The 14,328-nt window shown below is 48.4% G+C and overlaps 1 protein-coding gene across 1 annotated transcript; it reads right to left on the bottom strand.

Annotated features, from left to right (window-relative positions):
* Positions 1–1,792: 1,792 nt before the first annotated feature.
* Positions 1,793–14,274, bottom strand: COQ9 (coenzyme Q9). Its single transcript, XM_068992626.1, has 9 exons — positions 14,180–14,274; positions 11,774–11,939; positions 10,488–10,623; positions 6,839–6,981; positions 6,495–6,579; positions 4,981–5,085; positions 3,164–3,319; positions 2,775–2,828; positions 1,793–2,454 (listed from the first exon to the last, which is right to left on the bottom strand). The coding sequence occupies exons 1-9, from the start codon at positions 14,253–14,255 to the stop codon at positions 2,419–2,421; spliced, it is 957 nt and encodes a 318-aa protein (XP_068848727.1). The 5' UTR covers positions 14,256–14,274; the 3' UTR covers positions 1,793–2,418.
* Positions 14,275–14,328: the final 54 nt, after the last annotated feature.

Raw genomic sequence — 14,328 nt, 5'->3', positions numbered from 1 at the left:
GCAATTTGGCAAAGCATGCACACGCCCTTGATTCCACAGTAACACTTCTAAGAATCCATACTGCCGAAACATTTGCAGGTGTAAGCAAACATACATGTACAGGGACGTTCACTGCAGCTGCTGCTGCTGCTAAGTCGCTTCAGCCGTGTCCGACTCTGTGCGACCCCATAGACTAGGCAGCCCACCAGGCTCCGCCGCCTCTGGGATTCTCAGGCAAGAACACTGGAGTGGGTTGCCATTTCCTTCTCCAGTTCACTGCAGCAGTCTCTGGCAAAAGATAAATAAAAGTTGCCCATTGACAGAGACCTGGTTAAATATACAAACACAGGAATACTGTAACGTTTTTTAAAAGAATGAAGTGTGTAAATTTATGGAAGAAGAAAAGTACAGTTGGTCCTCCATATGCAAGGGTTTTTGAATCCAACCAACTGAAGATAAAATTCCATAAAGTTCCAAAAATAAAACAAATTTGCTGCACTATTTATATAGCATTTACAACTATTTACCATAGCATTAAACATTGTGTTAGGTACTATAAGAAACCTACAGATAATTTAAATTCTATGGGAAGGGCACATGTAGGTTACGTGCACATAGTAGGCAGTGTCTTAAACAGCCTGCAAAGAGGTCTGATGGGTCTTTTTTTGCTTTTGGTTGTGCCACATCCATGTCCCCTGAAATGAAGTAAAGTCCTAACCATTGGACCGCCAGGGAATTCCCAGGTGGCAGCAGATTATACAGAGAAGTCCTAAAATAGAACTTGGCAGGGGACAACATGTAGCAGGCAGAGAAAGAATAATCAGAGGGGATAGAGGCATTTGCTTTAGCAAGGAGTGACATCTGAGATAGAGAAGAGCATTAAGGGGGCCCTTGCACTAAAGCCTGTATCATCTCAGTAAATTAAGAATTAAGGTTGTCTGTTGAGTGTGAGATGGATGCTATATAGGATAAAAGAGGGAATGGAACAAAATATGATAGCTACTGCAGGCAACTTGACAGGATGTCAAGATAAAAGAATCAGGTGCAGAAAGGGCCCAGAGGAACGTGCGTGAGACAGGAAATTCCCACTAGCCGTTACTCCCATCGTCATTCAGTCCACTCGGGTAGGAGACCGCAGCACAGAAGACAGATGGCTGTTGGATGCTGCGTGCACCAAAATGGTGAAGCCCCAACTTCTCACGTGAGGATACTTGGAAAGGAGGTCTTTATGAGGTCCTGAGGATAGAACTCTCAGATTAGTGCTCTAACAAAACCAGGAAGAGACAGCAGAGCACACTGGCATGCTCTCTCTGTTGTGTGAGAATGCAGGGAGAAGGTGGCCATGTGTGTCAGGAAGAAAGCGCCAAGAATCAAGTTAGCTGGCACCTTGATCTTGGACTTCCCGCTTCTAGAACTGTGAGACATTTCACCACAGCAGCCTGAACAGACTTACACAACAGAGTTAACCGGACTTAAATAGGGGGCTCGGCCAGCACAGAGGCTGAGAGAATTTGTAAAGCTAAATACTGTGTCAAGGAAATAGTCAGTGATGGGCAGGAGGAGCCGAAGAAGCTAACCGGGAGGGGGAAAGACCCCGTCACCCCCATTTTACTGAAGGGAGGCCCGGGCCCACAGGTGCAGAGCTGTCACAGCTGCCCAGCAACATCACACAGCACCGGGGCCCTAACTCAGGTCTCCTGCCTGCCAGTTGCAAGCCTTCTCCAAAACCCTGCTCTCTGCTTCTGGGGTCTTGGACAGCTGCCATGGTCTGTATGGAAATTCCCTACACAACAGGAAACTGCTTCAAAGATATTTATTATAATATTTTACAGACTAAGTTCACTAATAATCCTGCAATGAGTGCTGTTTTAACATGACACAGGGCCTGGGACCACACCTCTGGCCAGGCTGAGCACCAGCAGGCACCTGTCTCAGGTGAGGCAGCCTGCCCAGGGGGTTTCCAGGTGCAACGACTCAGGACACTGGAGCATGAAAGGGCAGCATGGAACCCACAGGCCTGTGCTGTGCTGTGGGGGAGCTGCCACCTGGGGTGGCCTCAGATCCAGACTCTGACTTGGGAGCTCCAGAGGCAGGTTAAGACATGGTCAAAGTGCCTGAGAGACCACAAGAGGGATGTGTTGGGTTTCCATGATTTGAATGCTTGAGTGAGTGTTGCGTTTTTCAGTCCCATAGCTATGGTGCCAAAAGGCATCAGGAGGCCTGGCCTGGCATTAGGAACTGAAGAAGTGGCCCAACCCTGGGCTACACCTGTGTTGCCCAGTGCCCTGTGGTTCCCAGGTGGCTGTGGTAGTGTTGCAGAGTCCTTTGGCGCTTTCTCGTTGACACCCTGTTCCATGGATGGCACCTTGTACGTTTCAAAGCCCTTTAAATATATCCATGGGTTTTCTTCCGGGTACTCTAGCTTATAGCCCTTCTTGCTCACCGGCGCTGGTTTAGACCTGTCAGGTTCTTGAGCTGACAAGAGGATGGAAACAGAGAGTGATGAGACCTGGCCCTGCCCCCAGGACTTCAATGGCGAAGACAGATTTCCGAGGCAGCCTGTGTGGCTATGATGCGGAGATCTGATGTACCAGGGTCCCAGGCATAAGTTCTGTCTTCATGCCAGTAACAAATAGAGGTGAGATATTTGGAATCTAGAGATTGGGACTGAACCACTGCCAGTCCTAAGATTAGCTTCCCCAGTTTAAGGCTACAAAACTACTTGGGGTGAGTGACATGCGTGAGGATCATGGGACTGGAGCCAACTGGGCAGGGACGAGCTGGGCGGTACTCACCGTCACTGCTGCGCCCATGAGTCCTTGCACCAGGGCCTCTCCGGTGGACTTGACCTAGAAGGAGTCAGAGTCAGGTTTTCTCAGGCCCCACCACTGCTCAGACGTGAGACAGGGAGGTCTGACCTGTAGGCTCACTACCCCTCCAGGTCGAATCAAGAGGGCCCTGTGTCCTGGAAGAAGAGTCTACAGATAACACAGTAACAAAGGGACCACATGTGGCTCTTAGGGAAGGGCTGGGGTGGGGAAGAACCAGTCAGGCTCCCTGTGAAGGCCCCCAGGACTGTCAGCTGAGGCTCAAGGGGACCAAGAGAGCAGACAGGTGACAAGTTTGGCCCAAGAGGACAGAGCGCTTAGTGAGGAAGCTTCCCAGATGCTGAGCCCCGAGCTACCTGCTTGGCAGTGTGGCCCATGTTCATTGCATCGCTGATTCGGTTTTCCAGAAAGCGCCAGGTATCCTCGAAGTCTGGGGAGGAGTCCTGCATCATCACCAGCTCAGTGGTGTTGTAGATGCCAGCCAACACCGCTCGGCGGGTATACCAGTTAAACTGCAAAGGAACCCATCGGGGGACAGGTCACCACTGTTGCTGCAGGCTGGGGGAAGTCTGAGTGATTCCTACCCAAAGCCCCTGGCACTCCTGGGCTCCTTCCTAATTTCCTCTTTCCCTCTGGACAATGTGGCTGTTCCCAAACTAGGCTGGGTGTCAGAATCACCTGGGAGATTGAAAATGCAGGCTCCTGGGCCCAACCTCTTAGAGCTCAGAGTCAGCAGGTCTGAAGTTAAGCGTCAGGATCTAGATGTTTATTAAGCATCCCATGTGATTTTGCTACGTCCACTCAGCTTTGAACCCACCAGTGAAAAGCCCAAGTCTCTGGACATCTAGGTATTTCCCTGGTGGCTCAGATAGTAAAGAACCTGCCTGCAGTACAGGAGACCCAGGTTCAATTCTTAGGTTGGGAAGATCCCCTGGAGAAGGGTATGGCTACCCACTTCAGTATTCTTGCCTGGAGAATTCTGTGGACACAGGGAGCCTGGAGGGCTACAGTCCATGGGCTTACAAAGATCTCATGTAATTTTCAGGCTTCCCTGGTGGCTCAGATGGTAAAGAATCTGCCTGCAATGCTGGAGACCCAGATTTGATCCCTGGTTAGGGAAGATTCCCTGCAGAAAGGAATGGCTATCCACTCCAGTATTCTTGCCTAGAGAACTCCATGGACAGAGGACCCTGGCGTGCTACAGTCCTTGGGGTCTAAGTTCCAGAGAGGCTCTGTGATCAGGCAGTTGTGACCAAACCTTGTGTCATCCATCAGTGATGTGAGGGCTTGAGGCAGCGTCAGGGACAGACTAGAACACCTGGGAGGAGCTGAGAGTTCAGGTCCTTCAGCAACTTCTGGCTGTGGCTATCCTGGCCAATCGCTCTTCAGAGCACTAGCTTGGCTGCTTCCTGTTTTACCTCCCTGATTTCTGGGCTTTCTAATTTCATTTTCCAACCATCTCTGTTGGTGGTATATTCCCGTATGAGAGAAGTTTATTAAAGCACTTTGTTAGAACTGTGGTGGAAGCATCTCTCTGCCTCCCATCCTGGATCTCACTAAGTGCCATCGCATATTAACTTCTTTTATGAAGGTGTAGATATATACATGTGTATATACATTTTTAATTTTCTACTAGAAATAGGATAGTATTAATAAGTCAGATTCTTTCCGGCTGCCTGTTTTAGAGGCTTATTGATCTCTGAGCAAAGCATGCCAAGATGGGGTGTAGGGAGGGAGTTTCTTTTTAAAGCAACGTCTTAAAAAAAAAAATGTCTTCGAGAATGTCTCTACAGCATCCTTTTAAAAAAAAAAAAATCAGTCTCATAAAAGACATACACTGAGGAAGTCTGCCACAGAATCTAAATTTTAGGAGACTGAGGGGGAAATGATTATAAAACGGCAGCCCAATCAGCCCTCTGATGCCGTGTGTCACACTCTGGGGGGAAGGAGCACTGATGTGTGGATATAGCACTGGTCCCTGAATGAAGATGACCTAGAGGCTACTTTGGCTTGTTGAGGGACCCTCCTCATACATTAAACTCTCCTTCCTAAGATGAGAATGACTCTGGAGTCCCCCTGAAGGGATGTGTGATCAAAGAAATTTCACAAACTTCTGGAGGAAATGCTTAATGCAGCCGTCCCCACCCTCTGCGGGCCTGAGGAGCGCACTCACGTCAGTGGACTGGTCCCCAGCGTAATGCCACATGTCATCCACCATGCTGGTCAGCAGGTTCAGGCTGGGTGGGATGTTGTGAGGGAGCATGAGGATGCTGAGGGCCTGGGGAGAGATGACACAGGAAGGGGCACTTGCACAGCGGTGATGGCAGCACCTCACTGTTCGGTAGAGATAGTAAGGGGCCCGCCCAGCCCTCCTTCTGAGACACACCATCTCCAACCACAGCTGTGAGCTCCTGGCATCTAAGGCTCCCTCCCAACTACAGCTTATGGGAGCCGGGGCAGAGTACCCTCTGCTGCCCAGTCAGATCCTCAATCCCTGGCATGTGAACTTGGGAATGCAGACAGCCAGGTCTAGCCTGGTATCTTTGAGTAAGGATGGAGGAGGGCACCCCCATTCTGTAACATGGAGAAAGAGGCAAGGCTAGGAGTGGAGTCTGGAGGAGGTTGCTAAGCCCCGATTCTAGGCCATCCTGGAGCCCAGCAGCATTTCTGCCCTTCATGCCCTGCTCATGATAAACTCCTTCCAGTTTTTTTTTTCCCCTAACTCAAACTGATTTCTGTTACCTGAGACCTCAAAATCCTTTCATATAAGCAGTGGCACAGCCCAGAGATGCCTCCATTAGCAGATATCAACACTGGACAGTCCAAGGGTTGTCACTTTACCAACTCTGAAACCCACTGGCTGTGGCCTTGAGAGACGTCCCCGATTGGCTGGAAAGTTATCTTGAAATAGCTCAGGAGGAAACATGCTTAATAAGAAGGCAACCAGGGCCTACTTCATGCACTTGTGCGGCTTCAAATGCAAGGTGGAATGAGTCAGTCCACGAAATCGAGCATGCGAGCACAGGCACGGGGCGGGCCTTGACTCTGGGCTGAACTCCCTCACACCCGGCCCACAGCTGAAATTAAGTGCCCAACCATCTCCCAGCTGGGCAGCGGATACCAGTTGATCTGTGGGTTCTCTCAGTTCTGATATATATTGACTTTCTTAACCGAGAATGGCCCACATTGTGACACGTTTTGAAAAGAGGAGGAGGGAAAATGGAGCTTTAGAAAACTTGGGGAAAGCCCTTGGAATGAACACTCCAATTCTCTAAGTGTCACACTGACAAACTGAAAAGAAGTCCCACTCCCCTGAGATCTAGAATGCGAAAGGCCTGTTAATGATGATGGTCAGTAAGATCTTCTGACTTTTCTAATCTCCTTCATGGAGCCCTCCTCACCAAAAACCCAGTGACACACTTGGGCCACTAGCAGCCCACCAGGACGTGATCTAGGACCAGGCCACTCACATCTCCAGGAACTGAGACACAGGCGGCTCAGAAGGCCCTCTCTTTGGCTCTCCTCAATCTGACACCTAGTGTACCAGTACACTGCGCATCCCTGGGTCTGCGGAGACTAGCAAGCTAACTTCTGAACATCGTGCCAGACCTTCCGCGTGAAGGTGCTTAGAATCATATACATGAACACACTGTCATCCCGGGGCCTGGATGTGGGTGGACCATGTACCCGGGGCCAATGCTGAATGTACGGGATCAACATTCTCAGTCTGGTTTCCACAGCATCCCTCAGGAACTTGTCTGTCTTCTTCTTCCTGGAAGAGAGAAAAGAAAACAGAGTATCTCCAGGTCGAAGGCATGGGCTCAGTGCTACCCCATCTACTCGGTTCTAGCAGGGATGGTTCCACCAGCTAGAACGAGACAGGCAGCTCCATTTCTGTGCCATCGGAGCAGCTGGGGTGCTCAGCGCTACTCTGCAGGCTCTGCTTGGACTGGCCTCCTGGGGACAGCTGGTGGGGCCTGAGTCCTCCCATCCTTAGCTGCTACCCCGAGCAATGACACTGTGGGACTTACTCTGCCTGGCCCAGCTGTACCAGCTTCTGCTCCTCCTCCAGGACACGGGTGAGCCGAGCATTGCACTGGGTCACGAAATGCAGGATCAGCTCACTGCCGTCATTCCCAAACATGCTGGCGGCTGCACTGGAGAGACCCAGGGACTACAGAGGGGGAGAGGGAAAACAGGGAAGTGGCAGGCTGGTGCAGTGGCCACTGGCTGCCTGTCCATCACTAGCACCTCTTCTCCTGGCACCAGCAGCTTGGCTTTCAGTGGGACACCCCTACTCCTCATTCTTGGTCCATGTGATCTGGGAGAAGCTGAGCACTCGTCCCTCCACACTCCATCAGGCCCCCGGGTGTGATGCAAAGCAGAGGATCCAGGCCTGCACGTGTGGAGTTCACAGCACCTAGTTCTAGGACATGCACATGACCAAATCTAGTCCTACAAGGCCGCCTCTGGAATTCTGCTGGTACCGACAGGGAAGAGGGACTCTCTCTCCTCTGGGGTTGCTGACTCTCTCAACTCATGGGAAGCCCCTGGAGAATGAAGCTCACGGAGGGGAAAGCAAAGCAGATACACCATGGAGACAGCTCCCAGCAGCACAAGATAAGAACGCTGAGCCAGAGCCACTTTCGGACTTTTCTGTTATTAAATGAGCTGAAACACTCTACGTCTTGCTTGAGCCAGTTCAGAGTTGAGTTCTAACACTTGTAACCTAGAATTGTAACTGCTGTGAAAAGGGCCTTGGAAAAAGTGCTGTCTTTCTAGCTCACTTAACCTAAATCTCTTGGAAAGCAGGTCTCTCAGTTATTAAGGAAAAAAAAAAACCCACAAACTTTTATTACTGAGTTGTTAAGGAGTTATTTAACAAAGTCACAGAGACCTTTTATTACTCCTGATAAACAACAGTCACTGAGAAGCTATGGTCGGAAGAACCCTGATGACAGCAGGGACGGAGGACAGAAAGAAACAAAGAGACTTAAAAAATCCCCACCGTTGGGAGTCGGGAAGGAATTCTCTCCTGGCGGAAGTGCCCAGACTTTCTGGGCTTCCTTGGCGGCACAATGGTAAAGAATCTGCCTGCCAGTGCAGGAGAACAGGGTGAGAGCTATTCTCTGTAGGTGCCACCTTGAGGATACCTTAATGTTCTCTTTATCCTTCCGGCTACCTGGTTACCAACGTCACATCTAGTTAACAATGCTTCGTGTTAAATTCTCTCTATTTGAGTGATTTCTTCTGACTGACACACTCCCTGAAAGACCAACTCCGCTTCTCAGAATCTGTCCTGAAGAAACCAACCAGAAATATACTTAATTATGTCATACACATAGGTTTATAATACTAAAAAAAAAAAATTAGAAACAACCCAAATGTTTATCAATTGAGTTCAAGTAAATACAACAGGTATTATGCAGCCGTATGAACAGAGATATGCAGAGTAGTGGGGTTGGGGGGGAAGCCAGGTAACCATAGAATAATCAGTTGAATCAGATTTTCCCAAACAGTCCTGTTAAATTTCTGTTCTCTACAGGTGCTACATCTTTCTCTAATGATTCTGTCAAACCTCGCCTGCCACCTCCAAATCTTTGTCTCTTACCACTTTTTCCTAACTTCAGATTCATGAGACAACCACGCCTACTTCAGAGAAAACAGAAGCCATTCCCTGGGAACCCAAAAGATTCTTCTAGAAATGAAATCTGCAGCTGTCTTCTCCAGCTTTGCCTCTAATACATCGAAGGCCAGTCTTTCCACCTGTTTTCTGGACTTCATAAGTCTTGCTTTCAAGGAACCTCCCATTTTTAATTTTGCCATGTCTCCTGTATCTTTACCATCACCCGTGTTTCTGCATCCTCCAGCTCCAACTTCCATCCCACGTCCCCTGCTCGTACACCAGCTCGTACACCAGCTCCCCTCTACCCCTCCCAGCCACACGCCTCTCCATTTCCTTACCCTCCGCTCACTCAACCCACCCCGTTACTGCTGACCTGCACACCCCTCCAACGGCTGCTACTGCAGTCACCGATGTCTAGTAGCTCCATCCACATGTTGCTGCTTGGCCTCCAGAGCCAGGCTCCTCCACCTCAGTCTCCTTTGCCACTCCACCCTGCTAGTCAAGGCTATGGTTTTTCCAGTGGTCATGTATGGATGTGAGAGTTGGACTGTGAACAAAGCTGAGCACTGAAGAATTGATGCTTTTGAACTGTGGTGTTGGAGAAGACTCTTGAAAGTCCCTTGGACTGCAAGGAGATCCAACCAGTCCATTCTGAAGGAGATCAACCCTAGGATTTCTTTGGAGGGAATGATGCTGAAGCTGAAACTCCAGTACTTTGCCCACCTCAAACGAAGAGTTGACTCATTGGAAAAGACTGATGCTGGGAGGGATTGAGGGCAGGAGGAGAAGGGGACGACAGAGGATGAGATGGCTGGATGGCATCACTGACTCGATGGACGTGAGTCTGAGTGAACTCTAGGAGTTGGTGATGGACAGGGAGGCCTGGCGTGCTGCAATTTATGGGGTCGCAAACAGTTGGACACAACTGAGTAATTGAACTGAACTGAACTGAACTGCTTCACCCACCCTTCAATGTCAGCGGTCCCCAAGAACCTAGACTCCTCTCTCTTTTCACATGACACTCCTGGCACACTCACACTCGTGCCACCCGAGGCAATCTCACTCACGTCCCTGGTTTACCGATCACATCCATATATTCTAGTCCAGGCAGCTCCTCCAGTTTCAGGCCTGTATGCTTGAGGTTTCCCACTGGCTGACCCAAAGATCCCTCAGACACAACAAAGCTCAGGACTGTACCCACGATCCTTCCCTAAACTTGGGCCTCTTCAGGGGCCCTAATCTTAGAAAACGGCACAGCCACGTACCCACACATGCAAACCGACAGGTAACTCCGTCACTCCCTCCTATGTCATTCTACCACCTGTCTCCGTGTTTACTGCACTGCTCTAGGTCAGAAAGCCCTCCTCTCTCCCGCATGACTGGCAGCAGGCCCCAGTGACTCGCTCTGCCTCTTTCTTTCATCTAGCAGCCAAAATGATGATTTTTGAAATGTTAAATTTAATCCCATATCTTCTGTATCTCCAGGTGGGGCTAGTGGAAAATAATCCACCTGCCAATGCAGGAGATGCAGGTTTGATCTCTGTGTTGGGAAGACCCCTGGAGCAGGAAATGGCAACCCACTCCAGAATTCTTGCCTAGAAAATTCCAGGGACAGAAAAGCCTGGTGGCTACAGTCCATGGGGTCGCAAAGAGTCAGACACAACTGAGCACATATCTCCAATTATTCTTAGGACAAAAGACATTGTAACTCTTCAATGTGACCTTTGGATCTTGTCTGATTTGGCCTCAACTGACCCTTCCCCAGCCTCACTCAGCTCAGATCTCTTCCATCACACTACCTATGATCTGCCTTTAGAACCTAACTCCCAAGATCCAAATACATGGTATATTCTTTTTATATTAAAAAATAATCTAAAAATAAAGGCATTTCTACTCTACAGAGGAAAAACAAGCAAAACCAGAATATCTGATAGCAGTGAGGGGTTCCTGGACTCTGAGCGGGGCTGGAAGAAAGTGTGAGGCCCTCTGCTCTGGCCAGTATGACTCCCTCCGGCTGATCCTGGCCAGGCTGCCCTGCCCACACCCATGCACACCTGGGCTCCTTCTGCAATGGCCTCTGCCGTCCAGCCGTGGGCGGGCACGAACTCCAGGGCTGCGGTCAGGATGCGGTGCTGCAGCTGCTCCTCACTCTCGTAGTCCTCCTCCTCCTCCCCGCCCTGGTCGGTGTACCTGAGACAGACAGGAGGACAGAGTCCTCACTCCTCCTCTCACCGCCTCCTGCCGAGCGACGCAAAATGTGCCCGGCCAGAAACCACAGGCGCTGTGCCTCCTCTCAGCGCATGTCGGGAGGACATTTACTTACGTGTCAGTATCAGTGTGTGAGTGCCAACAGAGCAAAAGTCACATCATCCCTCACCTCCCAAAGAGTCACCGAGAGAAAGGAACCAGCGAGCAAGGAGGTCATGCAATAGGAAGGGACACGCTTTCGCAGAACCCTGGATATCCCAGTCTATAGCCTCATGGCACCGTTTCTTTATCTAGATTTGCACCAAACTGTAATCCATGAGGACAGGGGCAATGGTGACATTATTCACAGGGCCTGGCACAAAGACAACCCTCTGAACTGGAGTGAAGAGGACATTCACTGAGAAACCAGAAAACCGACTGGGAACACTCTCATTTCAGAGCTAGAGGAGCTCCTCAGGGGCAGGATTAAGTAAACAGAACATATCTAATGGAGATGGAAATTATTATCTCCTTTCTGCCAGGCAATTTGGCCCCACAGATGTGAACAAAATTCATAAGGTGCGGAACTTTGACTCAGTGCTCCCACTGCTGATAAAATCACACACTTGATCACACCATTTTTCGTGATGTGAATGAAATCTAAATATCCATCAATAAAAGGTCAAATAAATTTTGGTACTGCCATTTGGTGGAATATTAGACAACCATTAAAATCATACAATCTGTGAAAAGACATTAAAGATGTCTTGCTGAGTGAAAAAACAGGCTCTGGAACAACAGGTATAGTATACAGTGTGATTAATCATTTATAACATACACAGCACTATATATGAAACCTGCTTAGAGAGACATCTAAAAGGATAATCACAAAAACGTTAGCAGAGTTATTCCTTGGTTTGTGATTTGTGGTAATTTTTTTGTTTTATTTTTGTGAACGTCTCTGTATTATTCAGAACATTTTAGAATGTATGGGCACCATTTTCATAAAATAAACAAACAAGTTCTTTCCAAAGATAGTTCTGAAAATGATGAAAGATGTGAAGAGGGTGGAGAGGGGAAAGGAAGGAGAAGCACAGACTCACCCAGGCACTTAAAGTGGACAAAATGCGTGGACAGGTGTTCTGATGCCTACCTGGGGGGTGAACGCAGAGCCTCTGGATTGTGTTCCTCTGCGTCCTGTGCCTCAGACTGTTGCTGAGAAGAGGGTGGGGGTTGATTCTTCTGCTGATCCGAAGATCTTAGCTGCATAGCTGAAGCATGGAAGGCACGTGGTGCCAGGGCTGGTCGGCAGCGGGACACTGAAACAGAAACTGAGCTGATCAGTCAAGGACACTCTTTGACTCAAAAACAGACCCTTTGAGACCCAGAGTGGTAGGAGGGATGGAAGAAAAGCAAAGGAAAGCCAGAGCCAAGTGCTGGATCCTAGACAAAAATCTTAGATAAACTGGGAACCTTCTGACATGATGTGGTGGCAAAAGCATAAACCAGGAGAACACCTGTCTTCTAGGCATGTTTCCATCATGTTAGGTTAATGGACAAAGAGCATGACTTTAAAATATGCAAATTAAGAGAAATAATCTCTATTTACTCAGTGAGAATGCTGTGAGGCTTAAACAAAAAATGAAAGTGACTTAAAAATGTTACATATTTATATATCATAGCAAGAGCACTGGACTAGAAATTAGGTCTGAGTACCGATTCCCTAGTGTTTATGGGGTGTCTGTTTTCTCATCTGCAATACTGCAACAGCCCTATTTACTTTACTTTTAAAAGGTATAGTTCTGTGTTCACTAAGGAAAGGCTAATACTACTTTTTTCTTTCCCAGCATTTATACAGAAAAGTTCAAACACACAGACAAGTGGAAAGAACTGTGGCATGAATGCCTGTATATCCACTACCTAAGTTCTATACAGCTATCCATCACACTCATCCTACATTAATCTTGATGCATTTGTCGCAGACTTCAGTATTCTTTATTTCTAAACACTTTAGCACACACATCCTTAACTACAGTTAAATTTTTTACCTTTTCTTTTATTGAGGTGACATTTATATTCACCTGTTTCAAATTTTTCACTCTAGTCTTGCCTGTCCGAGAATTTCATCTATATAGAATCATACCGTAGATTCTGTGTATGTATAAGACTTTTTTTTTGCCCAGAATATCTTCTAGATTGATTCGTATTTTTGAGTAGGTCAGTAGGTTGTTACTTTTTTACTGCTCAGTAGTATTCCATTAAGAAATACTATTCTGTTGGGCTGTTTCCGTGTTGGCTATTATAAATAAAGGTGCTATGAACATACTTGTTCAAATCTTGTTGTGGACATATGCCTTCATTTCTGTTGGGTAAATATCTAGGAGACTTTCTGGGTCACAGGCATTATTTGTTCTTCTACTGAATATAGTTTGGAGTTATGTATAAAACAGCACTCACTAAAGAAAAAAAAAAATCTATGGACCAACTCAGAAAACAATGATTTTTAAAAGAAACACAGCATGGGATGGGTGAAAATATCAATTATTTTGGTATACGCACAGAAAAAAATGGAGCAAATATTCATAAAACTTTGAAAAGGGTCTGGGAGATCCCAAAGCAATATTGCAGAACCACTGCAGTCCAGGAGATTTCAGGTGAACTACAGGAGAAAACCGGAGAAGACAATGGCAACCCACTCCAGTACTCTTGCCTGGAAAATCCCATGGACGGAGGAGCCTGGTGGGCTGCAGTCCATGGGGTCACTAGGAGTTGGACACAACTGAGGGACTTCATTTTCACTTTTCACTTTCATGCATTGGAGAAGGAAATGGCAACCCACTTCAGTGTTCTTGCCTGGAGAATCCCAGGGACGGGGGAGCCTGGTGGGCTGCCATCTGTGGGGTCGCACAGAGTCGGACACGACTGAAGTGAGTTAGCAACAGGAGAATACAAAAGAACATTATTTCATCAGTTATATACTTATATATGTTAATACATAATTTACTTATGGGAGGTGACATTTGTTTTCTATTTATGGTAGAGATATAAAGGTCAATATTTTTATAAAATCAGATGTATATAAACAAAACTACTGACTATATGGCGGCAAAGGTGATACGTAGATATTGAAGAATTACTGAAGTGGTGGGGAAATGACTGACTTAGGAAAAAGTATTAATAGACGAGGGGCTCCGTGTGGCTGTTTCCTGTGATCAGGGCCCAGGGATTTGACAACGGAGTCAAGAAACTTGGGCGAGTGTGCCAGTCTGCAACGGATGAGCTGTGTGATCTTGGGCACCCACAGCCCTCTCCGTCAACTCCGTGAAATGGGAATGACAGGCCCTTCCCTGATGCTCTTGCTCCTCACAGGTCGAGAACGTGGTCAGAAGCCAGCCAGGCGACCACTTCAAGCCCGGGGCGCCCGCGCGAGCCGTTATGCCCTTCACCTCACCTTGCTCTCGAGCCGCCCCGAGGCTTCTTCAGCCCCTCACCCAAACCAGGTCGGTTCCCCCCACCCCAGCCCTTCCCTCCCCTCTCCCGGGCTCGGCCGCCCCCTCACCGGGCAGGCACCGCAGCTGAAGGAGCCTCCAGCCCGCCCGGCGTAGGGCGCCAGAAAACGCCGCCGTCGCCGCCATCTTGGAAGCGGGCACGCCGCCTACGGCAACGCGATGGCAGCGCTGAGTGGCCACTTCCGCCCGCCCCAGCGCA

This window comes from Capricornis sumatraensis, chromosome 20, assembly GCF_032405125.1.
Source record: "Capricornis sumatraensis isolate serow.1 chromosome 20, serow.2, whole genome shotgun sequence".
Classification (NCBI taxonomy): domain Eukaryota; kingdom Metazoa; phylum Chordata; class Mammalia; order Artiodactyla; family Bovidae; genus Capricornis; species Capricornis sumatraensis.
Note: the sequence above shows the minus strand (reverse complement) of the source record. Positions and strands in the feature narration are given on the sequence as shown.